The 26,663-nt window shown below is 42.6% G+C and overlaps 1 protein-coding gene across 16 annotated transcripts in view; it reads left to right on the top strand.

The window, feature by feature from the left end:
• The window catches only part of METTL24 (methyltransferase like 24), a 141,585-nt gene that overhangs the window by 36,782 nt on the left and 78,140 nt on the right, over positions 1-26,663 (top strand). For 8 of the 16 annotated variants that reach the window (XR_007519012.1, XM_049898737.1, XM_049898727.1 and 5 more), the window contains 2 exons: positions 9,216-9,314; positions 21,275-21,414. The exons of 1 other annotated variant lie outside the window; for it this stretch is intronic. Coding sequence is in view for 13 of the 15 variants with exons in the window: in XM_049898737.1 (XP_049754694.1) it covers positions 9,216-9,314; positions 21,275-21,414 (239 nt within the window). In the remaining 2 variants the exon portion in view is untranslated. Of the gene's footprint in view, positions 1-8,480; positions 8,669-9,215; positions 10,373-21,274; positions 21,415-26,663 lie in introns of those variants that run through there. 7 more of the 16 variants (XM_049898818.1, XM_049898809.1, XM_049898842.1 and 4 more) reach the window with 6 other exon arrangements.

The following is a 26,663-nucleotide window of genomic DNA, read 5'->3' as shown; positions in this document are numbered from 1 at the left end:
GGAGGGGTGGAACTGGGCTTGACAGGGAGGGGGGTCTCAGGGTAAGAGGGCCCCTAGAGGATGGGCTGGCTCTGACCTTCCTCACCTAGCCGTTTTGACTCTGCCCAGTATCACGTGGAAACCTTGGTGGTGTAGTGGTTAAGTACTACGGCTGCTAACCAAAAGGTGGGCAGTTCAGATCCACCAGGTGCTCCTTGGAAGCTCTATGGGGCAGTTCTACTCTGTCCTATAGGGTCACTATGAGTCGGAATCAACTCGACGGCAACGGGTTTGGTTTTGCTTTGGTTTTCAGTATCAGGTCTGTTAAGATTAATAGACCCAGCTATTTTAGTTGATGTCTTTAGTTTTTAGCAGTTAGATTATGATGTATCTGATAATGAATACCTTTGGATTTTTCTGGTTAGGGTTTGCTGAGCTTCTTGAAGTTGTAAGTTTAGGTCTTTTGCCAAATTTGATAATTTTTCAGCCATTGTTTCTTTCAATATATATATTTTTCTGCTCAGCACTGTTTCTTCTCCCATTTTGACACTCTGATGGTGTAAGCATTAGACGTTTTGATATTGTCCCACAGGTCATTAATGCACTTTTCATTTCCTTTCCCAGTCATTTTTTCCCTCCATTGTTCAGATTGGATACTTTGTACTGACCTGTCTTCAAATTCAACGACTCTTTCCTGTGTCATATCCATTCTGCTGTTGAGCCCATCCACTGACTTTTTGTTTGTTTTGTGTTTTTGTATTTCTAAAACTTCTATTTACCTCTTCTTTATGGCTTTTATTTCTTTGCTGAAATTTTTTTTTTATCATTCATTCATTTCAAGAGTGTTCCCTCTTACTGCTTGGAGTATTCCTATAATAGTTGCTTTAAATTATCTGTCTTTGTCAAGTAATTCCAGTGTCTGTGTCATCTCTGCATTGGCATCTCTTGATTGTCTTTTCCCATGCCAGTTGAGATTTTCCTGGTTCTTCATTTGCCAAAGAGTTCTGGGTTATATCCTGGACATTTTCAATATTATGTATGAGACTCAGAGTCTTATTTAAATACTGTGGAGAATGTTGACATATTTGTTTTAGTAAACAATTGACTGGTTGGGTTCAGGCTGCATGTTCCGACTAGTTACATGAGCATCAGTTCCATTTTCAAAGCCTTTGCAGTGCTTTTCAGATTTGTCCTGTATGCATGCTATACAGTCACCCTTCTGGGACCTGGGTGGACATATATCTGTTAGCTCAGTTCTCAATGTCTTTGTTGTGCTAATTAGGATTAGATCCTCACAAGTGCAGTTCAGGGGTGAGCTCAGGACTTCATAAACAACTCTATGGGGTCACTTTCCTGAGTTCTCCATTCGTTCCTCAGTTCCCTGTGGTTTTTGACCCTCTGGTCACAAAGCTTGGGCTTTAGTTACCCCACTCTGCCACATGCTTTGCTGCACACTTCCCACGACTGTGCCTGAGTCCAAGGCCAAACTGAGGGTGGACAGAGACAGAAAAATACAATGGAATTTTCACCCCATTCTCTTGGGGCCATATAGCCTCTGACTGGAGAGAGAATTTCCATTCCCTCAGAGTTTTAGATGCCTGCAGGTCCCACTGTCATTTCTACTACTGCAGTAGGATTGTTTGGGGGTTGGGGTGCAAAAAGAGAGAAAGAAAACAAAAACGGAAAATGAGGGATTTCTTCCATTTACTCTGAGCATTAGGAGACCCTCTTCTGCTCCTTGAGCCTGAACTAAAAGGCTTCTCCTGGAGATTTCTGTCTGCACTATGTCCACTTCCAGGTGTCTGGCTACCTTGAGTCCAGCCAGAGGAATACCAGCAGAAAAAATAGTGGTAAACCCACTGCCAGTTTCATGGTACTTTGAATTCTCCTCTTCTTCCCCAATCTACCTGCTACTGTTTACTTTCCAGATTCCTCAAATAGCTGCTTTGTGCATTCCATTTGGGTTTTATTGCTTCATTCAGTGGAGAGACAAGGTGCTATGTGGTTATTCCATCTTATCTGGAGCTGAAACTGAGTTTTTTTTTAAATAAAATTTTTGCTTGAGATATCTGAATGTTAAATGCCACCATAAAATGTGTAATTGACTCTTGCTCTTTGTGAGACAGAGCTGACTCTGAGAAAAAGACCAATTACATGAGACTGTTGAGCAGAAGACGTGAACTGCCACCCTGGAGACTCTCAGAGCCCTTGGTGACATTGACTGAAGGCCTAAAATCCACAACCATCTAAGACAGTTCCAGCAATGGAGTGGCTGATCCTCGTAAATTCTCAGCAGTGGATGGGTTCATGTTTCGTCCAGACTGCATTTTGTGCCCCTAATGACTCTCACAACCTCCCTTTCCTTCTAAAACGAAATAGGCTATTTCCTCCAGTCATTGTTTTCTGCCCACTAACAGATGCTCTTAATTAGGAAAAAAAATTGCTGCAAAATTACTAAATATATTTTACTTGTTTTGAATTTGCTTCTCCCAGAAAGTTTAGGCTTAGCCCACATCAACACACGCTGAGTGGATTGTTTTGTTTTAGTCAAGTACTCACAACCTTCTTTTCCATGGGTATAACCATAACGCAGAGAATCAGTTGTTAGCCTTCTTCCACAGCAGAGAAGCTGGCCCTAAAACTTCTCAGGATCTTCATGGCTGTGGGAATGTGTATTTAGAAGTATTGAAACTTTATCAAACTATCCCAAATTTTCTACCAATCATGATTAAGAAACTGATCATTTATACTATTCATCCTACAATTTCATCCTAAAAAGAACTGTAGCATTGAAACACAGAGGAATGGGCCATTAGGCACCTTCTTTTAGCTTATATATTTTGTTTTTATACAAAAAATAGATAAAAAATGTTTGTACAAATATTGCTTATATGGCCGATGGTAGTACCACTCTTAGTTTGATGATTTCTTTGTGGGCTGTGTGTGGTCACTCATGGGTATAGGGAGCTACCTATGAAGAAGAAAGCTGTTACTCTAAATTTCAGGACAAAGAAAACTTTTGCACAAGGCGGAATAAATAGCTCTCTTTTCTAAGTCCTGAGTGGGTCTGTTTTTTTCTTTATTATGATTTGGAGTCCTGATGGTACAGTTGTTAAGTGCTCAGTTGCTAACCAAAAGGTTGGGGCAATTTGAATCCACCAGCCACTCTTTGGAAACCCTATGGGGCAGTTCTGCTCTGTCCTGCAGTGTCTCCGTGAGTCAGAATCCACTCAACAGGAATGGATTTGGTTTTCCAGGTTTATTATTATTTTTTTTAACACTGCCAGCTTTGCTTAGGGCTATAGTTTTGAATTAATCTATTTCTATTATGTGCATAAGTGTAGACTGGTAGGAAAAAAGAGTATTTTAAAAGATTTCTTTTGGCTTTCTCTTTTAGTAGTAAAATCTTAGAATTCAGTTTTATGGCTTAAGAGAATCATTTCTTTTTTCAGGAAACAAAATTTAATCCTGAATAATAAATTATAAAAACATCCAAAAGCCTCATGGCTGTTCTTGTTGCAGTCTTTTTGAATCAGATTATCTCCATACACCAGCTTGGAATAACTCAGTAACCCCTTTTGGGAAGTAGAATCTCAGACGTCTATAAAATAGCCCCGACAACATGAGTTAGTTGTTTATACCATCTTCTGCTGTGCTTAACCTTAATTTTTGGATTTTTTTTCCCTATGTAATCAAAACATTTGCCTTTCATTAGAAGCTGGTACACTTTTCAATGTACATTTCCTAGACTAAGTGTCAAGCAAATCCCCCCTCATCCAAAAAAAAAAAGTCTATTTCCATTAAGTTGATTCTGACTCATAGAGACCCTTCAGGACAGAGTAGAACTGCCCCACAGGGTTTCCAAGGCTGTAATCCTTATGGGTTTTTTAATCCTTATGGAAGCAAACTGTCATATTTTTCTTCCGAGGAGTGGCTGGTAGGTTTGAACTGCTGACCTTTTGGTTAGCAGCCCAGTGCTTTAGCCACTGCACCACAAGGGCTCCTTTCAAGCCAAAAGGTCCTTTGGAAGTGTACTTGTCATGGTAGGGTAGGGACTCCTTTAGATGAGTGGCCCGGTGCTTTAGGAAGCAGGAACACGGATTTCAAGGGAGTAGAGGAATCCAAGGGTGGTACAAATGGTTGATGTGCTCAGCTGCTAATTGAAAGGATGGGGGTTCGAGTCTACTACCCAAAGGCAAATTGAACGAAAGGCCTGGTGATCCACTTCCAAAAAATTAGCCATTGAAAACCCTGTGGAGCACAGTTCTACTCTGACACACAGGGGGTCTCCAACAGTCAGAATCGACTCGAGGGTAACTAGTTAACTGGTAGAGGTGCCCATGGCTGCTTTTATGTGGTGATGCATTGTAATGTTCCATTTGACATTCTGGCTCATGCCTGTTGGGGCTAGACAGACTTACCCTAAATGATTATAGCTCTGAGCCCCTTCAGCTTGAGTTACTGCTTTAAGTCTGAAGAGGAAGTGTGGGTGGCGGACAGGACTCAGAATCCACATTCCCACCTCCCAGGAGTGATGGGGGAAGTGTTATGGCCACTTGATATTTGGAGCACATGGGTACTAGGCATGTAGGGTACCCTGGCATTTAGGGAATTGTTTGGAGGTAAAGTCATAATGATAGAAAAATTTTAACGAGAATAATAAAGATGTTTTTGACCTTCTATTAAACCTGCCTTTGCTGTTTTAAGGTACTCAGAGAATTTTTTTGTTTGCTGGAATTTTGGAAGGAAAAATGTTGATGTGTGCAGTAGAGAGTTAAGTCAAATGGTAATTGAATGAGATGATAAATCTAGTGGTTTCCATGGGGAAATAATCATGAACTGCTGTCAGGTGGATTCCAATAAGAACATTGCTTTATGTGAAATGTATTTTAAACAGCTAAACTGGAGCATTAAGCCAGAGCGTTTCTGAGGCCATCTACTTGTATGTTTCTATCGTACCCCCATCTGAGACTCCTCAATTTGTATTATCCACTGTTCACCTGCCGCGTTCAGCTTCCTCTTGGTTAGCACAGGAATGAGCAATATCAGATTGCAAGAAAGTTACTGTTTGTGAATCCTTAAGATAATTCTGTGGTTTCACCTATTTATTGATCAGTGAAGCTAGTTCATGTGTTAAAAAAAAAAAATGTGTTAGCCTGGGTTAAATGCTTCTACTGTGTTCAGGATGTCACTAAGAGTGCTGGAAAGACCCTTGATCTGCCTTTTTGCTTCCAGCAGTGGAGGCTGCTTCCCACAATCTGCATTTGTATTTTCTGGATTTATTTTGGAATGATACTCAGATCCTTCATCTTTTTGTGTCCCTGCTTAGCCTATGTAGATTTCTGTCAGAGCCCCTATAGCACGTCATTGCATTTATTTGTTTGGACAGATGTGTCCTTTATTAAACCATATTATAGAGCCTGGCCCAAGACACAAATGCCCATTGAATGAATGAATGAATGACTCTGGTCACATATCACTGCATCTTTCTAGAAAATGCTGTACAAGAAAGAGATCTTCAGTTTGCCCCTCTGACCCACCCTCCACCTCCGCACCTGGAAGGCTGACCCATGTAGGCCAACAATGACTCCCCTGCCCTCTGGATTTGGTTTGGCCAATGGGAGCAGGAGATTGGTTGGTTGGAAAAAAGTTAGATTAGGAAATGTAATAGGATTGGCTATATTCCTCTATCAAAGGCCACAGCTTCTATCAGGAGGCCCTCACCGTACAGTTACCCTTTCCATACAGTTACCCTCTTCTTGGTTCTGGAAATCTCTGCTCCTCCCTTGCTCTTTCAGACCCAAGGTTTGTAAGGGCTCTCTGGTCATATCAGCTCTGGGCACTGCATTATTTCTTACTGATTTCCTTAACCCTGCATGCACCTCTGTCAATAGTCTTATCTTAATTATCCAGTGCTGCTATAACAGAAATACCACAAGTGGGTGTCTTTAACAAACAAATTTATTTTCTCACTGTTTAAAACACAAACCAAACATGATTCGAGTTGCTTCCGACTCAGAGTGACCCTATAGGACAGAGTAGAACTGCCCCACAGAGTTTCCAAGGAGCACCTGGTGGAATTTGAACTGCTGACTTTTTGGTTAGCAACTGTAGCACTTAATCACGACGCCACCAGGGCTTCCTGTCACTGTTTAGGAGGTTAGATGTCCAAATTCAGGGCACCGGCTCTGAGGGAAGGTTTTTTTCTCTATGTTGGCTCTGGAAGAAGTTCCTTGTCTCTTCTGAGCTTCTGCTTCCTTGGAGATCTCCACGTGGCTTGGCATCTTACCCGTCTCTTCTTCTTTTGCTTGCTTGTTTAATCTCTTAAAATATATCCTACACTAATCCTTCCTCATTAATATAACAAAGACAACCCACTCCTAATGAGATTATAACCAAAGGCATAGAGGTTAGGATTTACAACACGTATTTTTGGGGGGACACGATTCAATCCGTAACAAATCTCTTTATTGAATTCTTCTCAAAATAACCAGTTTGAAGGAGCCCTCTGTGTCTTGCTGGGACCCTGATATTTGCCCAAGTCACTCAGCACAGCTTGATGAGTTGGTTATGATCTAGATAGCTTAATCTGTCTCTCTTGCATTATTTCATGTATGTACCCTCTTCTAGGCCAGGCTACCTCCAAATTAGACTCACATGTAAATCTCTAGTGGCTCTATCTAGAGTAGTGGTCAGCAAACTACAGCCCCTGGGCCACATCCAGCCAGTTCCTTCTTTTTGTAAATGCAGTTTTATAGGAATATTTGGTTGATACTGTTTATGGCTGCGTTTGCACTACAATGGGAGGCAAGTATTTTGCCTAAACTATTCCGCTATTTGACCCAGTACAGAAAAAGTTTGCTGATCCCTGATAGGAAAAACAGGACATGTGAGCTTTATCATCTTCATTAAGAGGCTCCTGGGACCAATGCTGGGGTATTTGTGAGTGAGCCCGTGACAATTACGTGTGAAGTTTTAAACCCCAGACCTAGAAGCTTTCCTGAAGCCTTGCTGTTGCTGTGCTGACTGCCTGGGCAGCCTGGGAAGGGACTCCTTTGTTCAATTGATGCAAAAAGAACGTGACCAAGCAAAACTAGGAGGCGTTTGTGTTTACATGTGTTTATAATTTATGATTTCAGAATGAAGTTGTTTCCTGAATGGAATGACTTTCCCTAGTGTTTTAGCGTTTCTCTATCAAAGCGATTTTGCACATGTCTGTCTCTCCCTCAGACTGTGAGCACCTCTTGGGAGAGCCTGGGTCCCCCCCCACCATATCTGTTTTTACCAGTGCCTGGCACAAAGTAGTGAATGCTCAATAAATATTGTTTGACCAAATGGTAATCAGCATCTCATTCAGAGGACAAAAGAAATAAGGGGTAAAAAGCCTTAACTGGGGAGGTATTTTATTTAACGTTGTCAGGCTCTCTCGCTGGGGTCTCAGCCTGCTCAACCTTCACCGAACAAGAACAGCTGTAAGAAAAAGCTCCTCTCCTGGCAAGGGTGCCCCTGAGGGTAGGCCCTGTTACATAATTTGTGGTCCCCAATGCAACAAGAAAATGCAGGGCTGCTTGTTCAAAAAGTATCCAAGAATTTAAGAATTTGGAGACAGAGAGAGCAGAGCCTTAAGCCAAGGTCAGGGCTATTCTAACTGTGGAGCCCCGTGTGACTGTGTGGGTTGCACGCCCATGAAGCTGGTCCCGCCTTAGGGAGCCCTGAGAAAAAGGCAGCCTACAGGAAATCAGGGGGTTCTTTAAACGTGGAGGGGCTGGATGGCTCTCTGTCACTACAAGGGTGGTACAGACCTGTTGAGTTGCTCCAGGGACTCTGCAGTGGTATGAGCCTAATAATACCTAACACTGGAATGACACTTTACCATTTACAATGCCTTTGCATTTATCTCAGATCCTCCCACCAGAGTGTGTGCCTCCTCCCCAAGCCGAGACATCTGGCTCCACATTGACTGAGCTGCTGCTCCCCAATTCCCCCTTGCTTTGAGTTTAGCTCAGAGTCACCTAGGCCATCTTATCTAGAGCAGCAAATCAGGTTTTTTCTAAATCATTTTAGGACTAGCCTGTTTAGATGTTTCTTTTTTGGGTGCCAGACAGTTCCTGGCATCATACCTGACTGAAGAACAATGTTTGTACACGAATGGTCCTTTTATCTTGTCCTCAGACCCCTCCCCTCCCACCCTTCCTTGTCATAAGAGGGTGCTTAGAGGGCCACACTAACCCCTCTGCCGTAATCCCTGTGCCATGATGCCCAAAATCTTCCCTGATGCCGGACAGTTAGCTGCTGGAGCTTTCCCCTGCCCCCCAGCCCTTCTCCACCCTGTACCCTGAGTCATACCCTCCCCTTAGAATCATAGTGAACCTTCCAGAAGTTTCTGGGTGGTCACAAGTGGTCTTTCTGAGATGTACAGGTGGGGAACTTTGAGCTCTATAAAGGACTTCATTCATTCCTTCCTTTTGACTAAAGGGTTTCGTATTTTTGTTGTTTTGCAGAACACTGCCTTCTCCCAACCCTTCATCCACCCTGTCCTTGCTACGAAGGGGGCTTCGGGTTCATCCTAACCACTCAGCTTGTATATGTTCTTCATGTTGTCTGCTGAAAGGGGGACTCTGACTCACAGTGCTAAGAAAGCCACCCTTCCAGCCCTGGTCTTGACAGCTATGGCGTCCTTGCCCCACAGGTGCATGGTCTGAGATTTTGAAGAGGTGCCGCCCATCTTCCTGAGCTGAGGAAATGGCCCACCATGTCCCTTGAGTATTTCTTCCCCCAAAGTCGAGACTCAGGCTTTATGGTACCACAGACAACAATACTGGCCCTTAGGGAAGCACGTATTTCTAAAGCTCTAAGCTTTGGAAACCATAGTAGATAAGGGAGTTTTTCTTCTGAATGGGAGCAGCATCATGTAATAAAAAGCCACAGTTAAGAGCCAGTCAGATGGGGTCAAGTGGAGTTTGCCTTTCATCAGAAGTGCGGAGTCACATGGTCCCTTGAGCCTTTGTGATCTCATGACTAACCTGGAAGCTGGACTTTCATTTGTCTCTCTGTGACTGATGTGGCCTTAATGACAGTAACTCCAAACCAGCTCCCTGCTGCCTGTGTGCAGAGTATTTGTTTTGCTGACAGTTAAAGCAGCCCTGCAGCCTCTATCTGATATTCTCTGTCCTTCCCATTCCCCCGGAAGCTCCTCATTTACTCATACACCAACGTGTGCTTTCTGTCTCTCACAGGGTCCCCGGTGGCATATAGATCTCCAGCCTTGGGCAGGTCCCACTCAATCCCTGGATGAAGAAGCCATGAGGTTCCTGAGATATATCAGCACCACTCAGGTTATGTTTCAGGCTCAAGTGGGTCTTGAGATATTGTAAAAGATGCTAATTGCACCTTTTAAAGAATTTTTTCAGGGAGGGGGTGGTGAGATTCTCAGTGATTCGTGTTAGGGACTTGGGTTCTGAGGTCTTGCTCCTTAAATGTATCCATTCACTTAGAGGCAGATAAGATGCCTTCCATTCGCTTCAGCATCTTCTTCCTTGCAGGGGTACTGCCATCCTGAAAAGTTTTAATGATTCATCTAAAAGTGTTTTAATGACCCATTTTAGAAAACAATGCTTTGGAAAATCATTTGAAGCAACAGATTGATCTCTGTGAGTAGGCAGTCAAGTGTGGAACAAAACAAAAACCATCATCTGGAGGCTCAAGTTCCATTTTGTATTTGAATGAATCTGCGTTTTCCCTTTTCTGCCGCAGATGCTTGGCAGACGGAGATGTGCTAGGCAAGAGAGCAGAGGAGCCTTTGCAGGCACTGTGATGAGAAGTTAATGAATCCGAGGGTCATCTGTCCTTAAAGAATTTTAAATCATTACTTAACCCAGCATTTATTAGTAACTTAACACATGGTGGCAGCTCCTGCCCTACTCCACCAGCTGAGTCAGTGCCCTGACCAGGCACAGAGGTTGTCCATTAAGGAGAGTCTATGGCTTTTGTCAAGGAGTCCTGATGACGCAGTGGTTAAAGTGCTCGGCTGCTAACCGAAAGGTCAGTGGTTGGAACCCACCAGGCGCTCTGTTGGGGAAAGATGTGGCAGCCTGCTTCCGCAAAGATTTACAGCCTTGGAAACCCTAGGGGGGCAGTTCTACTCTGACCTATAGGGTCGCTATGAGTCAGAATCAACTCAAGGGTAGTGGGTTTGGTTTGGTTATGGCTCTTAACACGTTTTTCAGGGGTTCCCTTTCTCTAGGTACCTGATCTTGGAAGGAGCGGAAGAGAGACATAAGAGGAAATTAAGTCCCAAGGAAAACTTAACCGTTGAATTGAGAAGTCGTTGTAAATTAGGAACATAGACTGAACCAACCACAGCCATATTTGGGAAAACACATTTGTGAATCTGGTATGGCACTGGCAATCCTGGATTCTTTTTACTTTCCTTCAGCCCACTGGTTCTTCTCCTCCCAAACATCCCTGTCAGCAAAGCCCATTTTTCATCCATGGGAGAGAATATATTTCTAGATCTGTAGGAGGCTAGTTTAGGGGGAAAAGAAAGTAAAAGTTTGTGGAATTAGTCATGGGTAATGGGATGATAAATTGGGCCCTATGCTTTACATAATTTCATCTTATTTTGTTGCTGCAAATTAATTTGGTGGACTTATACAGACTTAAATAAAATGCTGAAATTTTAATCTCAATAGATCCATTATTTTATAGTTTGATATTACACAGGAGATAAAAAACTGGACCTCTTAGCTGTGACTTTAAAACAGGGCTTCGAACCAGTTCATTCTGGTTCAAACCCTTGCTGAGATTTGCATTTCCACCCCAGATACACTAAATCAGAACCCACACCTGGGGATCCTGTTAAAATGCAGATTCTGATTCAGTGTATCTGGAGTAGAAATAAAAAATCTCAGCAGGGGTTCAAACTGGAACGAACTGGTTTGAAGCCCTGCTTTAAAAAGCCCTGAAAGACCCCAGAGAAAAATGAAATGTGTTAAATTGATGAATTTAATTTGAGAACTATGAACACTACCCTCCAAAATAAATTCACCATGTGCAATCCCCCAATCCTATCTTATGTGTATTTTCAGGTTAATGTTCTCTAAATCATAAAAGGCATATTTACCAAGAAGAAGCTCTTGAGGCACAAAAGAATCATTTATCGGCTGAGAGGAGAAAATTTCTAAAAAAAACCCAAAGCATCCTTTGATGTAGCTTGATGTTATAACCTTGGGCAGTTTATTTTGTTTCTTTGGCTCTCACTGTGCTAATCTTGAAAAGGAAGAGATCGTTTTGAATTATTTTTAAGGTCCTTCCTAGTTCTGTGAGCTTGCATTGTGCCCAGAATAGTGTAGGATTGTTACTAAGTATTTTTGAATACCTACTAAGTGCCAGAAACTGTGCTTAGGCCATGGGGATACCGTCTCTGTCCTCAAACTAGCTGGGAAAGAAGAAAAATGGTCGTATAATTATTATTCAGCTTGATGAATGCAATATTAAAGATTTGGTTGTTGAAGCTCACTAGAAGGATTTTTGTCCTTGAGAAAGAATGAGATGAAGTCCCAAGACCCCAGGCTTTCTAATCAGGGGTCATTTTATTCAGGTAAAGTGTGCTTTTATGTACTGTCAGATGCATAGGAGGCCAGCAGGTGGGAGCCCATCAAAGATGACACAAACTGGTTTTGGTGAGTCAGAATCTTCTACTAACCAGTGCCCCCATCTTTCTCTCTGTGGAATGCAGAGCTTTTTAGCTGCATTTGTGGCTTATGCCTCCTTTAGAACTCATCTTCACAGTGAAAGCCTGCAAAACTGGCAGAGTATTAGAGTCACTGTTACCTAAAATTCTCACTTAGCAGAAGTGAGTCATAATGGGCAAGGGGGAGGAAAAAAAAAAACCTCTGAAGGCACTAAAGCGATTTCCACCCCATCCTCTTATGTTGCTTTAAAAAGAAAATATGATTTTCTTCGAACCTGTGTTCAAGCTTGCACAGCAAGGCCCAGCATTTAATATGTTCATTATTGATTTATTCATTCCTCAATTCATCAAACTTTTGTTGAGCACCTGGTCTGTGGCTGGCACTGTGCTAGGCACTGGGATATCAAGGCTGGATACCACCCCCTACACACTCACAAACAGCTAGGGTGCAAAAGAGTTCTGTGCTCTCTGACAGAGGGATGGCAGATGGGCGGGGGAAGGCTCCTGAGGCTGGGGAAGCTGGGGAACAGAGCCACAGAGCATGAGGCGGTATGGCATCAGACTGCAGTGGGAGTACGCCCTGATGGCATGGTTGGGACCCTACATTTTTTAATGAAATACCAGAGGATGCATTGAGGTATCTGGGTAGTGTGTGCAGAACATCAGTGCCAGTTTAACTAGGTACTGTTGTTTTCTAATGTGAAAGGCCATGATTATAATCTTAGAGTTCTGGAGTCGATGATACACTGCTGTCAACAAGAAACGGTTAAATCAGAGACAGTGCTCTGTTCTAAGGGAAGGCTCCAGATCCAGCTTTTTACGGCAACCCCCGAACCATATGCCTCCAAGAAGCTTGCCTTGCAGTACAAAATTAATCAAAGCAACATTTGCTGTTTTAAAAAAGAAAAAATAAAATGTCTTAAAATCTATGTCTGTATCTACCCACCTCTCTGCCTGCCCCCCCACCCACATATGAAATTGGGGGAAAAGCAATGCAGATACAACTCTGTCCTTGAACCTTTCAAAATAACCGTACTGCGTAAACATACAGTTGATCACTGAAGCGATTCTTGCCAAAAGCCCCCAAATTTTAAGGGTTCCCAATTCCCTCTGCCAGATTCTACTTACGGGTTGGCAGAAATGCCATTCAACCTCTTGGAATACAACATGAACTGAAAATAAATTAGATCCCTTTAAGTTAAATTACTAAAAAGCCATTTCAGAAAACATTGCTTTTCCTGGCCTATTTTCCTTTGTCCAGGTCTAATTCCCTTTATATGGCTGGAATTACAAGGGAAATTAGAGACAGAAACGAATTACTTCAGTTAGAGCTTAGCTAGGAGTTACTCTCCTCAGTTATTTTGCTTGCAGGAGAGTTTATTGACATCCTGGTCATATATCTTAACAAGAAAGTTTAAAAAATCAATAATTAATTTTTAGGAGCAGAATTTTACTGGGTACTTGTAGTTGTTTTCAAAAGCTAATGTCTATCAGTGAGGTGGTTAATAAACTGTTAAAGATTGAAAAACTCCTGTGTTTTGTTTTTGAGCTGGGAGAGGAAGGGGAAGTTAGCAAAGAGATTGAATGGAAAAGAACATCTTGCCTATATCTGTGCAAGACAAAATCTGTGGAATAAAAAGACATACTTAAAGAAAGTGCCATCTTTAATAGAATAAAACTGTAGCTCCCAGTGTTGTCAAAGGAAGAGCAGCTGGACCTCAAAGCCCTGACCCTTGGCCCTTAATAATTACCTGACCCTTGGAGTTGTTGACGTTAGGGGCCATCAAGTTGGCCCACACTCAGGTTGGGGACCGGACAGTTGTGATCCATAGGGTTTTCATAAGCTCCACTGAAACCTGTTCAGCATCATAATAACACTCAAACCTACACCGAGGGACAGGTGATGGCCTTGCATGAGGTGCATGGCCAGCAATTGAACTCCAGTCTCCCATGTGGAAGCAAAAATTCTAGCACTGAACCAGAGACTTCTGGCTAATTGTTGACACCAACCCTCTGGCCCTTTGTTAGTGGTGGGCTGGGAAGGGCTGCTGTTTCAGTGTGAAATTCTGGCTTAAATGTAGCCTCTTCTCTTACTTTGCTAAGGGACAGATGAGGCCAGGCTGGAACATTTTTTTTCTTTTTTGTGCTCTAAGTGAAAGTTTAAATTCAAGTCAGTTTCTTATACAAAAGCTTATACACACACTGTTATGTGACCTTAGTTGCTCTCTCTATAATGTGATACTACACTCCTCCTCTCTACCCTGTATTTCCTGTGTCCATTCACCCAGCTCCTGTCCTCCTCTGCCTTCTCATCTTGCCTCTGGACAGGAACTGCCCACATACTCTCATGTGTCTACTTGAGCTAAGAAGCACACTCCTCTCCAGTATCATTTTTAAGTCTTATAGTCCAGTCTAATCTTTGTCTGAAGAGTTGGTTTTGGGAATGGTTTTAGTTTCAGCTAACAGAGAGTCCGGGGCCATGTCCTCTGGGGTCCTTCCAGTCTCAGTCAGACCATTAGGTCTGGTCTTTTTTAGTAGAAACTGAGTTCTGTGTCCCACTTTTCTCCTGCTCCATCAGGTATTCTCTGTTGTGTTCCCTGTCAGGGCGGTCATTGGCGGTAGCTGGGCACCATCTAGTCCTTCTGGTCTCAGGCTAATCGAGTCTCTGGTTTATTTGGACCTTTTTGTCTCTTGAGCTTATATTTTCCTTATGTCTTTGGTGTTCTTCATTCTTCTTTGCTCCAGGTGGGTTGAGACCAACTGATGCATCTTAGATGGCTGCTTTCTAGCTTTTAAGACCCCAGATGCCACTCACCAAAGTGGGATGAAGAAAGTTTTTAAAATATATTTTGTTATATCAGATGACCTAGATGTCCTCTGAAACCATGGTCTCCAGGCCCCTGCCCCTGCTACTCTGTCCCTTGAAGTATTTGGTTGTATTCAGGAAACTTCTTAGCTTTTGGTTTAGTCCGGTTGTGCTGACTTCTGTATTGTGTGTTGATCTTCCCTTCACCTAAAATAATTCTTGTCTACTATCTAGTTAGTGAATACCTTTCTCCCTCCCTCCCCACTCTCGTAACCATCAAAGAATGTTTTGTTCTTTGTTTAAACCTTTTCTTGAGTTCTTATAATAATGGTCTCATACAGTATTTGTCCTTTTGCAACTACTTTCACTCAGCATAGTGCCTTCCAGATTCCTCTGTAATATGAGATGTTTCACAGATTCATGGTTGTTCTTTATCTTTGCTTAGTATTCCATTGTGTGAATATACCATAATTTGTTTATCCATTCATCCATTGATGGGCACCTTGGTTGTTTCCATCTTTTTGCTATTGCAAACAGTGCTGCAGTGAACATAGGTGTGCATATATCTATTTGTGTGAGGGCTTTTGTTTCTCTAGGATATATTCCAAGAAGTGGGATTGCTGGATCATATGGTAGTTCTATTTCTAGCTTTTTAGGGAAGTGCCAAATCGATTTCCAACTGATTGTACCATTTTACATTCCCACCAGCAGTGGGACATTTTGCTGGGACTTTACAAAAGGCTTCCAGTAAACTCACAGGACCATGTAGGGGAGCTTATTAAAGTACATGATCCCAGGTGTCAGCCTCAAAGATTCTGATTTTGCAGATCTGGAGTGGGACTGGAAACCCTGGTTGTGTAGTGGTTAAGTGCTACGGCCGCTTACCAAAGGGCTGGCAGTTCGAATCTACCAGGTCCTCCTTGGAAACCACATGGGGCAGTTCTACTCTGTCCTATAGGGTCGCTATGAGTTGGAATCGACTCGACGGCACTTGGTTTGATTTTTCTGGTTTGGAGTGGGACTTGGAGTCCTGGTGGTGCAGTGGTTAAGAGCTCAGGCTGCTAACCAAAAGGTTGGCAGTTCCAATCTACCAGCTGATCCTTGGAAACCCTATGGGGCAGTTCTACTCTGTCCTATAGGGTCTCCATGAGTAGGAATCGCCTTGATGGCAATGAGTTTGGCTTTTGGTTGGAGTGGGACTTAGGAATCTGCATTTTAAGTGCCTCCCAGGTGATTCTATTGTAGGTGGACCACACCTTGAGAAGTACAACAAAAGAGGCTAGAGTTAGATTTTGATGGTGTTAGGATGGAATTCTAAAGAGGGACCTGTGCACATCCATATTCTGACCTGCTAGTATGGAGATGCTTAGGGACAGGTACACATAAAGAATGATAGCAAACAGGAATCATCATACTGCTTTAATGAAAGTACCCCAGGAACTGCCCTGGAGCAGATGGCTTAAGCTTTGAGGCTCAGGCATGCTTTGGGGGCCCTCAGAACAGCCCCGGCCTAATGAAGTGCCTGATGGAGGCCGGGCATGGAACAGAACGTCAAAGAAGATGCTGGTGTCTAAGGCACAATAGAGGCATTGGTGGTTCGGTGTAGAATTCTCACCTCACAAGCAGAGACCTGGGTTTAATTCCTGGCCAATGTGCCTCATGTGCAGCCACCACCCATCAGTCAGTGAATGCTGAACAAGTTTCAGCAGAGCTTTAAGACTAACACAGACGAGAAAGAAAGGCCTGGAAAATCAGCCAATGAAAAGCCTATGGATTACAACGGTCTGATCTGTAACTGATCATGGGGATGGCAAAGGGTAGGACAACATTTCATTCCCTTGTGTATGGGGTTGCTGTGAATTGGGGGTATACTCAACAAGAACACAAGCCTTAACAACAACAACGAGGCACAATAACTGACCCACCAGTAAAACATGGCCCAGTGAAGTGAACACAATGAGCTCCTTCTAATTAGATTAGCACCTTTTCCTCCCTTGGGTGGGGTGGATGGTGGATTGCTGGGGACTAGGAGGTGGGCAGGTGGAAGTATAATTTCCATTTATCTGTGGGAGAGGAGTAGGAGATGAATTGTACAAATTAACACGCTGAGGCACCCAGTTAATAAATGCATTCTGTACTAGTTGCTTGACAGAAGATTCAAATTCATCTTCTATTATAATTATTTTTTTCTTTTCAGCAGCAGTTGAGGATAGAGAAGTAGAAAGATACTGGGTTGAAAGGAAAAGAATAAATATATAGAATTTTCAGTTTTTAAGCTTTTCTCTAAAAATGCCCAAACCCTAGTAAAAGATGTTCTCACAATCACTAGTAAGTAATGCTGGGATGATTTTGCCAAGTGTCTTGGTTATCTAGTGCTGTTATAACAGAAATACCAACTTCTTTAACAAACAGAAGTTTATTTTCTCATGGTCTAGTAGACTGGAAGTCCAAGTTCAGGACACCAGCTCCAAGAGAAGGCTTTCTCTCTGTCAGCTCTGGAGGAAGGTCCTTGTCATCAATCTTACCCTGGTCTAGGAGCTTCTCGGCGCAGGGGCCCTGGGTCTAAAGGACACTCTGTGCTCCTGGCACTACTTTCTTGGTGGTATGAGGTCCCCCTGTCTCACTGCTCACTTCTCTCTTTTATATCTCAAAAGAGACTGACTCAAGATACAACCTAATCTTGTAGATTGAGTCCTGCTTCGTTAATGTAACTGCCTCTAATCCTGCCTCATTAACATCATAGAGGTAGAATTTACAACACATAGGAAAATCACATCAGATGACAAAATGGTGGACAATCACATAATACTGGGAATCATGTCCTAGCCAAGTTGACACACATTTTTGGGGGACACAATTTAATCCATGACACCAAGCCAGCCCTAGATTATAGCCAGCATAATGCAGTTGCTGTATTAGTTGAATAACCACACACACACAAGTCCGATTGTCATCAAGTCAATTCTGACTCGTGGTGACCCCATGCGTTTCAGATTAAAACTGTGCTCCATAGGGTTTTTGATGGCTGATTTTTCAGGAGTAGAAAACCAGGCCTTTCTTCTGAGGCACCTCAGGGTGCATTCAAATTGTCAGTCTTGCCATTAGTAGCCAAGGGCTTTACAGTTTGTTCTACCTAGGGACTCCCATTAGTTGAATATGCTCCATAAAATATGCTATTTTCTGATTAAAATTTTTGAAAAATGAATGAAATAAGAGATTGGGCAAGTTTAAAATATTTTCTTAAGAAGAAAATTAATTGATGCGATGTTTTTCAAAGACCATTAAGGCAGTGAACCTCAAAACATCCTTTGCATCTGGAGTAGTCTATTGTCTGTTGTTAGTCTCCCTCCAATCCTGATGCTGCGTTATTCTTCATATTGTCCTGCCTCTTGAATTATTTGTTAAAGAAACAGATTTTATAAGTATGGTAAAAGGATACAACCCTGACATATATTTCCTGATTTTAAAACAAGCAGTATCCCCTAGTGAAGTATTCTAATGACTATGAGAGTTTTGAGGAATTGGGGGGAGGGAGATGCTCAACTGCTAACTGGAAGGTGGGCAGTTTGAACTTACCGGCCACTCCATGGAAGAAAGATGTGTCAGTCTGCTTCCATAAAGATTACAGCCTTGGAAACCCTATGAAGCAGTTCTGCTCTGTCTTACAGGGTGTCTATGAGTCAGAGTCGACACGACGGCAATAGATTTGTTTTTTTTGGTTTACTGTTGCTTGGTGAGGTAATCTTGGCTACCGCACTTGTTTTCTTTGGTTTCAGCAGCCTTGGCTGTTCAAACTGTTGTTGTTAGGTATTGTCAAGTTGGTTCAACTTATAGTGACCCTATGTACAGCAACGAAATGTTGCCCTATCCTGTGCCATCCTCGTGATTGTTGTTATCCTTGAGCCCATTGTCACAGCCACTGTGTCAATCCATCTCCTTGAGGGTCTTCATTTTTTTTTTTTTGCTGACCCTCTATTTTACCAAGCATGATACCTTTCTCCAGGGACTGGTCCCTCCTGATGACATGTCCAAAGTACATGAGACGAAATCTCACCATCCTTGCTTCTGAGGAACATTCTGGCTGTACTTCTTCCAAGGTAGATTTGTTCATTCTGGCAGTCCATGGAATATGCAATATTCTTTGCCAACACTGTGATTCAAAGGCATCAAATCTTCTTCAGTATTCCTTATTCATTGTCCAGCTTTCACGTGCATATGAGGCTATTGAAAATACCATGGGTTAGGTTAGGCGCACCTTAGTCCTCAAAGTGACATCTTCGGTTTTTAATACTTTAAAGAGGTCTTTTGCAGCCTATTTGCCCAATGCAATACATCATTTGGTTTTGTGACTTCTGCTTTCATGGGCATTGATTGTGGATCCAAGTAAAATGAAATCCTTGACAACTTCAGTGTTTTTTTCATTTATCATGATGTTGCTTATTGGGCTAGTTGTGAGAATCTTTATGTTGAGGTGTTATCCATACTGAAGGCTATGGTCTTTGATCTTCATCAGTAAGTATTTCAAGTCCTCTTCAGTTTCAATAAACAAGGTGGTTTCAACTGCCTATCGCATGTTGTTAGTCTTCCTCCAATCCTGATGCCACGTTATTCTTCATATAGTCCTGCCTCTTGACTTATTTGTTCAAAATACAGATTGAATAAGTGTGGCGAAAGGATACAACCCTGATGCATATATTTCCTGATTTTAAAACAAGCAGTATCCCCTGGTTCTGTTCCAACAACTGCTTCTTGATCTATGTATAGGTTTTGCATGAGCACAATTAAGTGTCGTGGGATTCCCATTCTTCACAATGTTATCCATAATTTGTTACGATCTATACAGTCGAATGCCTTTGCATAGTCAATAAAACACAGGTAAACATCTTCCTGGTATTCACTGCTTTCAGCCAAGATTCATCTGACATCAGCAATGATATCCCTCATTCCATGTTCTCTTCTGAATCTAGTTTGAGTCTCTGGCAGTTCCCTGTTGATGTACTGCTGCAACCACTTTTGAATGATCTTCAGCAAAGTATTACTTGCATGTGATATTAATGATATTGTTTAATAATTTCCACGTTCTGTTGTATCACCTTTCTGTGGAATGCACGTAAATATGAATCTCTTCCAGTCAGTTCGCTAGGTAACTGTCTTCCAAATTTCTGTACATAGGCAAGTGAGTGTTGCCAGCGCTGCATCCGTTGGTTGAAACATCTCAGTTGGTGTTCTGTCAATTCCTGGAGCCTTGTTTTTTGCCAGTGCCTTCATTGCAGCTTGGACTTATTCCTTTAATACCATCAGTTCTTGATCATATTCCACCTCCTGAAATGACTGAGTATCGACCAATTCTTTTTGGTACAGTGACTCTGTATTCCTTCCATCTTCTTTTGATGCTTCCTGCGTCATTCAATGTTTTGCCCGTAGAATCCTTCAATATTGCAACTTGAGGCTTGAATTTTTTCTTCAGTTCTTTCAGCTTGAGAAATGTCGAGTATGCAAACTGTGCCTGCTTTCCAACACAAGTCAGAATCCCTTACTAAGTATTTCTGCTCAATGTGTAGTTGAAATTAGAGACTTGCTTCTGCTTGAGTTAGATACACATTCCTTTTGGTTTTCTTATCTAATTTTGATGAATGAGTTAAGAGAAGTGCTTTGAGTAGCTGAGGAAGAGCCTTCTGCCTGGGGCTTTTGGCCTTTTTCCGGGGAGGAAATGAGTTAGAGCCATTTAGGAGACAGGAGGAATACTGTCTTCTTGGCAGGAACTGCACGTTCATTTTGCTTGACCACTCATCATCTATTTACCTTGGGTAATACAGCCCACCTTTCTGGACCTTAGTGGCCTCACCTTATTTGCCTGAGATAAGGTATAGACAATTTTGTGAGTGTTCTGAGATATGTGCCCATGATTGTATCTCACATCTTGTGACAGTGACACTGGATTACAAAAGCCTGTATGCCTTGCCAGCACTGTTCTCTACGCTTGGAATGCCCTTCCTGGTCTGAGCCTCTTGATCAACTTCTGTTCATTCTACAACACTAACATACCTCTCTGAAGCCTTTCCTGGCCCCTCTCCCTGCCCATCTTTGTTCCTGATTTGTTCTCCCTTCCACGCCCTGTGCATATGGCTATAGAAACAAAACAAAACAAAACAAAAAACAGCCAGTTGATGTCAGGTCGATTCTGACTCGTGGTGAACCCATGTGTGTGAGAGTACAACTGTGCTCCACAGGGTTTTCAGTGGCTGATTTTTCAGAGGTAGATCACTGGGACTTTCTTCTGAGGTGCCTCTGGGTGAACTTGGACTGCCAAACTTTCAATTAGTAGCTGAGGGCATTTAGCACATATACCACCCAAACCGAAACCAAACTGAACCCGTTGCCATTGAGTCAATTCCGACTCATAGCGACCCTACAGAACAGAGTAGAACTACCCCATAGAATATCCAAGGAGTGCCTGGTGGATTCGAACTGCTGACCTTTTTGGTTAGCAGCCGTAGTACTTAACCACTACGCCACCAGGGTTTCCATATACCACCCAGGCACCACTAAATCAGCAGATCTTAACTTCCTTCCAACCCTGCTTATAGTCTCCACTAGGTCACTGACAATCTGTATCTTAAATTCTTCCAAACATTTTATAGCAATCTTATGTTCCCCTGGAAAGGAGAGTAGTTAGCAGTGGAGAAGGACATAAGTCTTCTATTGTGGTTTTCAGGGACTGGGGAAACAGTAAGTCTCTAGCTGCCATTTATCATCCAGTGTTTTAAATTATCCACATTGATTTCCAATTCTTGCAGATTGCATGCGATCACATGAGTACAGATAGCCTGGCTACTGACTCCAGCCCTGCAAAGAAGCCCTGGTTGGTCTGTCTTGATGACAGGTTTGGCTTAGCTCATCAAATGCAAAGCAAGCAGTGCCGCCTCTACTCTTTGGGGTAAGTACATTTTACAGCAGAGGAAAACAAAAATTCCTGCAAGCAGTCTAGGCTTTTCAGCAACACGAGGTTATGAAGGGTTGCAGTGTGTAACAGGTGCTGTGCTTTGTCTCCTGCCACCATTACAGACTGATCTGTTTGGTGGGTAACTGTAGGCACTTGCAGGGCCATGGAGGTCTCCTTGATGAGGGCCACTTTTCTTTCCATTCTTCTGGTAGTAAATTGGCACTTCAGTTTTCAGCATGAGGATGATATTTTTGGTGATGCCAATGATTTCCAGCTAGAATTAGAATATCCTTATTATAAAGGGAGCCCTGGTGGCACAGTGGTTCAGAGCTTGACTGCTAACCAAAATGTCAGGAGTTTGAGTCCACCAGCCACTCCTTGGAAACTGTATAGGGGCAGTTCTGCTTTGACTTACAGGGTCCCTATGATTTGAAGTCTACTCCATGACATTGGGTTTTTTTTTTTTTTTTAATTACAAAGAGAGGGAAGAATATTGAATACAGCTAGAAAAAAATAAACGGTGAGACGGCACTGGGTTTGGTTTGTTTTTTGGTGTTTTATGTTAGACATTTTATACATAGTAATGATTTTTTTTTCTTAATGATGGGTGAGAGGCAATGGTGGTTCAGTGGTAGAATTCTTGCCTTCTAAGTGGGAGACCTGTGTTTGATTCCAGGCCAGTACATGTCATGTGCACCCGCCACCCATCTGTCAATGGAAGCTTACATGTTGCTGTGATGCTGGACAGGTTTCAGCAGAGCTTCCAGACTAAGATGGAGTAAGAAGAAAGGCCTGGCAATGAATCACAATGGTCCAATCTGCAACTGATCATGAGGATGGCACATGACCAGGCAGCATTTTGTTCCGCTGTGCATGGGGTCATCATGAACTGGAGGCCATTGTGACGGCAGCTAACAACAACATGATGCATGACCCAAGACAAATGCCCACTGTTGGATTTTTATGTTTTGTGCTGATAGTAAATCTGTGTAGTTTTACATTAAAAAAAGAAAGGAAACTCTTAGGAAAACCATGTGATTTCATTAAATTTGTTTGGGTAAAATTGATATTTAGTTATTCATCCTGAAAATGCCCTAGATATACAAGTGGATTTAGACAACATTTTGCAAAAGGGTGAATATAAAATAATAAGAATAGTATGTCACCAAATAACACCAGTAAACCCATTACTGTCAAGTCAATTCCAACTCATAGCGACCCTATAGGACAGAGTAGAACTGCCCCATAGGGTTTCCAAAGAAACCGGCTAGTGGATTTGAACTGCTGACCTTTTGGTTAACAGTCTGAGCTCTTAACCACTATGCCACCAGGGCTCCAGTGCTCATATATAAATAGTTACAAATGAGGTAAGCCTCAAGGAAAAAAAAAAAAAAGGGCGGGGGAAATTATTTTTGTTTGGAACACCCATAAACTCCTTATAGAATTTGTGTGCTAGGTTCTCAGGCTAGACCCCTGAAGCCTTTACAAATAGTAATGGAGACCCCAGCTAACATCACATCCTTGTTCTTCACCTATAGGGTTCTTCACTTATGTGGCTCACATTCAGGCCCAACCAGAATCCTACGTGGTAGGTCTAGGGGTAGATACTTGGCCTACCTAAAGGTGTCAATGGGTAGAGAGGATCACTATCCCTGTCAAACTATACCAAAAACCAAACCTGCTGCCGTCGAGTCATTTCCGACTCATAGCAACCCTATAGAACAGAGCAGTACTGCCCCACATGGTTTTCAAAGAGCTATTGGTCGACTCGAACTACCGACCTGTCAGTTACACAGCCTTAACACTTAACCAATGCGCCACCAGGGCTCCATCAAACTATAGCAAACATGAATTATTAGTCATCATGGAATTAAAAAATAAAAGGGTTTGAAGATAACAGAATCATTCTTACGTGGGTTAAATGAAGAACGATGGTCTGTATCGGTAGAGCTTGGCACACAGTAGGCCCTCAATACATATTTGCTACAGAAATGACTGCTTGAGGTGAGGAGACTAGGGAGGGAAGCTAGCCATGCTGTGCTTTCAACTTGGAGGCTGTGAAGTAGAAAATGAGTTGCTCAGCTAGTTGATTAGAACAGAGCTTTTTTTCTGGAAGTCCACCAGCTATGCTTCAAGATTGTAGGAAGAAACTGTGTGACAGTAGAGTTTATTTCATATCATAATAAAAATGTATGAAAGTAGGTCATAAAATTAATGGCATAGTACCACACGCAAATTGGAAATCTCAGCTTGGTCCTGTTTTCTTGCTCCAAACTGCCTGTATATTTCACTTAATATTTTACACTCTGGAATAATTTCATTTAAAGCATAGTACTGAGTAAAATGAAACTGGGAAAGCGGATTTTGGGGAAAAATTTTCAATTCCTTTTGCTTTCCTTATACTTCAGAAGCCATTAGATGAGATAGTTCAGCTGTGAGATTGCAGATTATTACCTGTGAAAAGATGGTTTCTTGTTTTTATTTAAATGTTGCCCATTCAAAATCAACTTTGTAAAGGGCGGATAAGAACAGCTGAATTCCATTGGGAAAAGAGATGACTAGATTATCAGAGCCAACATTTGATTCAAAACATGAAAAGGCTTAATTGAAAACTGGAGACTAAAGGAAGTATTTCTGAAGGTTAAAAAAAGATGCTGTGGGTTGTGTATATGTATATGTCAATGGCACTGTTACTTAGGATTGGGAATCCTGACAAGTGTCCCTCCTTCCAGGTAATTGCTTGCCTGTGGGGCAGGTAGATAGCTGGATGTAACCGCAGCTGGGGTAAGAGGCAGACTCAGGCTAGAAGTGGTGGTCCTGAAATGAGGAACAGGAGCGGGCCCCAGATTCCCGGCTTCTGGGAGTGTTTGGACACTTGCAAGACAGGTGGGAATGGCAAGTGGCAGGGGAGTTGTGTGGCCCCTACATTTAGGCAATATGTGCCCCAAGCCCCAGAGCTATGGCAGCAACAAGACAATGCCACCACTGTACCCAGTAAATTCCATGCAAACTTAGGATGACGATGCAGCCGCAACTGGGGGTAGTTTTGGAGTGAGGTGGGTGAGAGGCGTCTGAGACATATGGAGTCAGAAGAAAAAAGCTGAGTGCCCTACCTTCTGATCTGTCTCACCTCCTTTCCTCCACCCCCAATAACTAAAGCAGGCATTGCCTCCACCCTCTCTCTGGCGTCTGACATTCCCTTAATAGGAGTCAAAGCTTTTATTCCAGAGCTAATGTAAAAGACATTTGTCTGGAAGAGTGCACTCCGTGGGAAGTTCAGCTGAAAATTAGAATCTGTCAGATCCTTTTCAGTTTTGAAATGGGGTAGGATAGATTAATTAAGATAGGGGCAGGCATTGAAAAGGAAGGTATATATTACGAAGAACAGGGATGAGAAGGGAAATGAGGAGAGGCTGTGGGTGCAGATGATAATATTGCCTGCCTCACCACTTCGGACAGGCCTGCCCTGCAAGGCTTCTTGTATGTGTGTGTGTGGTGGGGGGGGTTGTGATGGTGAGGAGGTGGCGGGGAGGGTGGGGAGTGGAGGTGCTCAATAAAGTGAAGGAGGAAAAGGCACCTATTTCATTCTTCATGTCGAACGAAGATTGTATTTTACAGGCAGGAGTGGGAGTGGAAGGGAAGACTTGAGAAGGACTAATCGTAGGTAAATATTTTTCACCTCTTCTTTAGTTCTGTGGCTAGGCTGTGCTGTTTGGTTTCAAACCATAAATTCTCAGTACAAGACAGTAGAAAATGTCTTAAGGACACATGGCAACAAGAGCCAACATTTTATATAAAAAAATCTGGAACTCCCAGTTTCCATGAGCATTTCAACAGAAATGAATGAGCTCCAAAGACAAATATTTTAATCTTTTTTAAAATAATTTTTAGTGTGATATAAGTGAAAGTTTACAAATCAAGTCAGTCTCTCATACAAAAACCCATATACACCTTGGTACATACTCGCAGTTACTCTCCGCCTAATGAGACAGCCCGCTCTCTCCCTCCACTCTCTCTTTTCATGTCCATTTCACCAGCTTCTAACCCCCTCCACCCTCTCATCTCCCCTCCAGGCAGGAGATGCCAACATAGTCTCAAGTGTCCACATGATCCAAGAAGCTCACTCCTCACCAGCATCCCTCTCCAACCCATTGTCCAGTCCAATCCATGTCTGAAGAGTTGGCTTCGGGAATGGTTCCTGTCCTGGGCCAACAGAAGGTCTGGGGGCCATGACCACCGGGGTCCTTCTAGTCTCAGACCATTAATTCTGGTCTTATGAGAATTTGGGGTCTACATCCCACTGCTCTTCTGCTCCCTCAGGGGTTCTCTGTTGTGTTCCCTGTCAGGGCAGTCATCAGTTGTAGCTGGGCACCATCTAGTTCTTCTGGTCTCAGGATGATGTAGTCTCTGGTTCATGTGGTCCTTTCTGTCTCTTGGGCTCGTAATCACCTTGTATCCTTGGTGTTCTTCATTCTCCTTTGATCCAGGTGGGTTGAGACCAATTGATGCATCTTAGATGGCTGCTTGCTAGCCTTTAAGACCCCAGACGCCACTCTTCAAAGTGGAATGCAGAATGTTTTCTTAATAGGTTTTATTACGCCAATTGACTTAGATGTCTCCTGAAACCATGGTCCCCAGACCCCTGTCCCTGCTATGCTGGCCTTCGAAGCATTCAGTTTATTCAGGAAACTTCTTTGCTTTTGGTTTAGTCCAGTTGTGCTGACCTCCCCTGTATTGTGTGCTGTCTTTCCCTTCACCTAAAGTAGTTCTTATCTACTATCTAATTAGTGAATGCCCCTCTCCCACCCTCCCTCCCTCCCCGCTCTCGTAACCACAAAAGAATGTTTTCTTCTCAGTTTAAACTATTTCTCAAGTTCTTATAATAGTGGTCTTATACAATATTTGTCCTTTTGCAACTGACTAATTTCACTCAGCATAATGCCTTCCAGGTTCCTTCATGTTATGAAATGTTTCACAGATTCCTCACTGTTCTTTATTGATGTGTAGTATTCCATTGTGTGATTATACCATAATTTATTTATCCATTCATCTGTTGATGGTCACCTTGGTTGCTTCCATGTTTTTGCTATTGTAAACAATAGCAAACAGTGCTGCAGTAAACATGGGTGTGCATATATCTGTTCATGTAAAGGCTCTTATTTCTCTAGGATATATTCCAAGGAGTGGGATTGCTGGATCGTATGGTAGTTCTATTTCTAGCTTTTTAAGGAAGCACCAAATTG

This window comes from Elephas maximus, chromosome 1 (assembly GCF_024166365.1).
Source record: "Elephas maximus indicus isolate mEleMax1 chromosome 1, mEleMax1 primary haplotype, whole genome shotgun sequence".
NCBI classification, from domain to species: domain Eukaryota; kingdom Metazoa; phylum Chordata; class Mammalia; order Proboscidea; family Elephantidae; genus Elephas; species Elephas maximus.
Note: the sequence above shows the minus strand (reverse complement) of the source record. Positions and strands in the feature narration are given on the sequence as shown.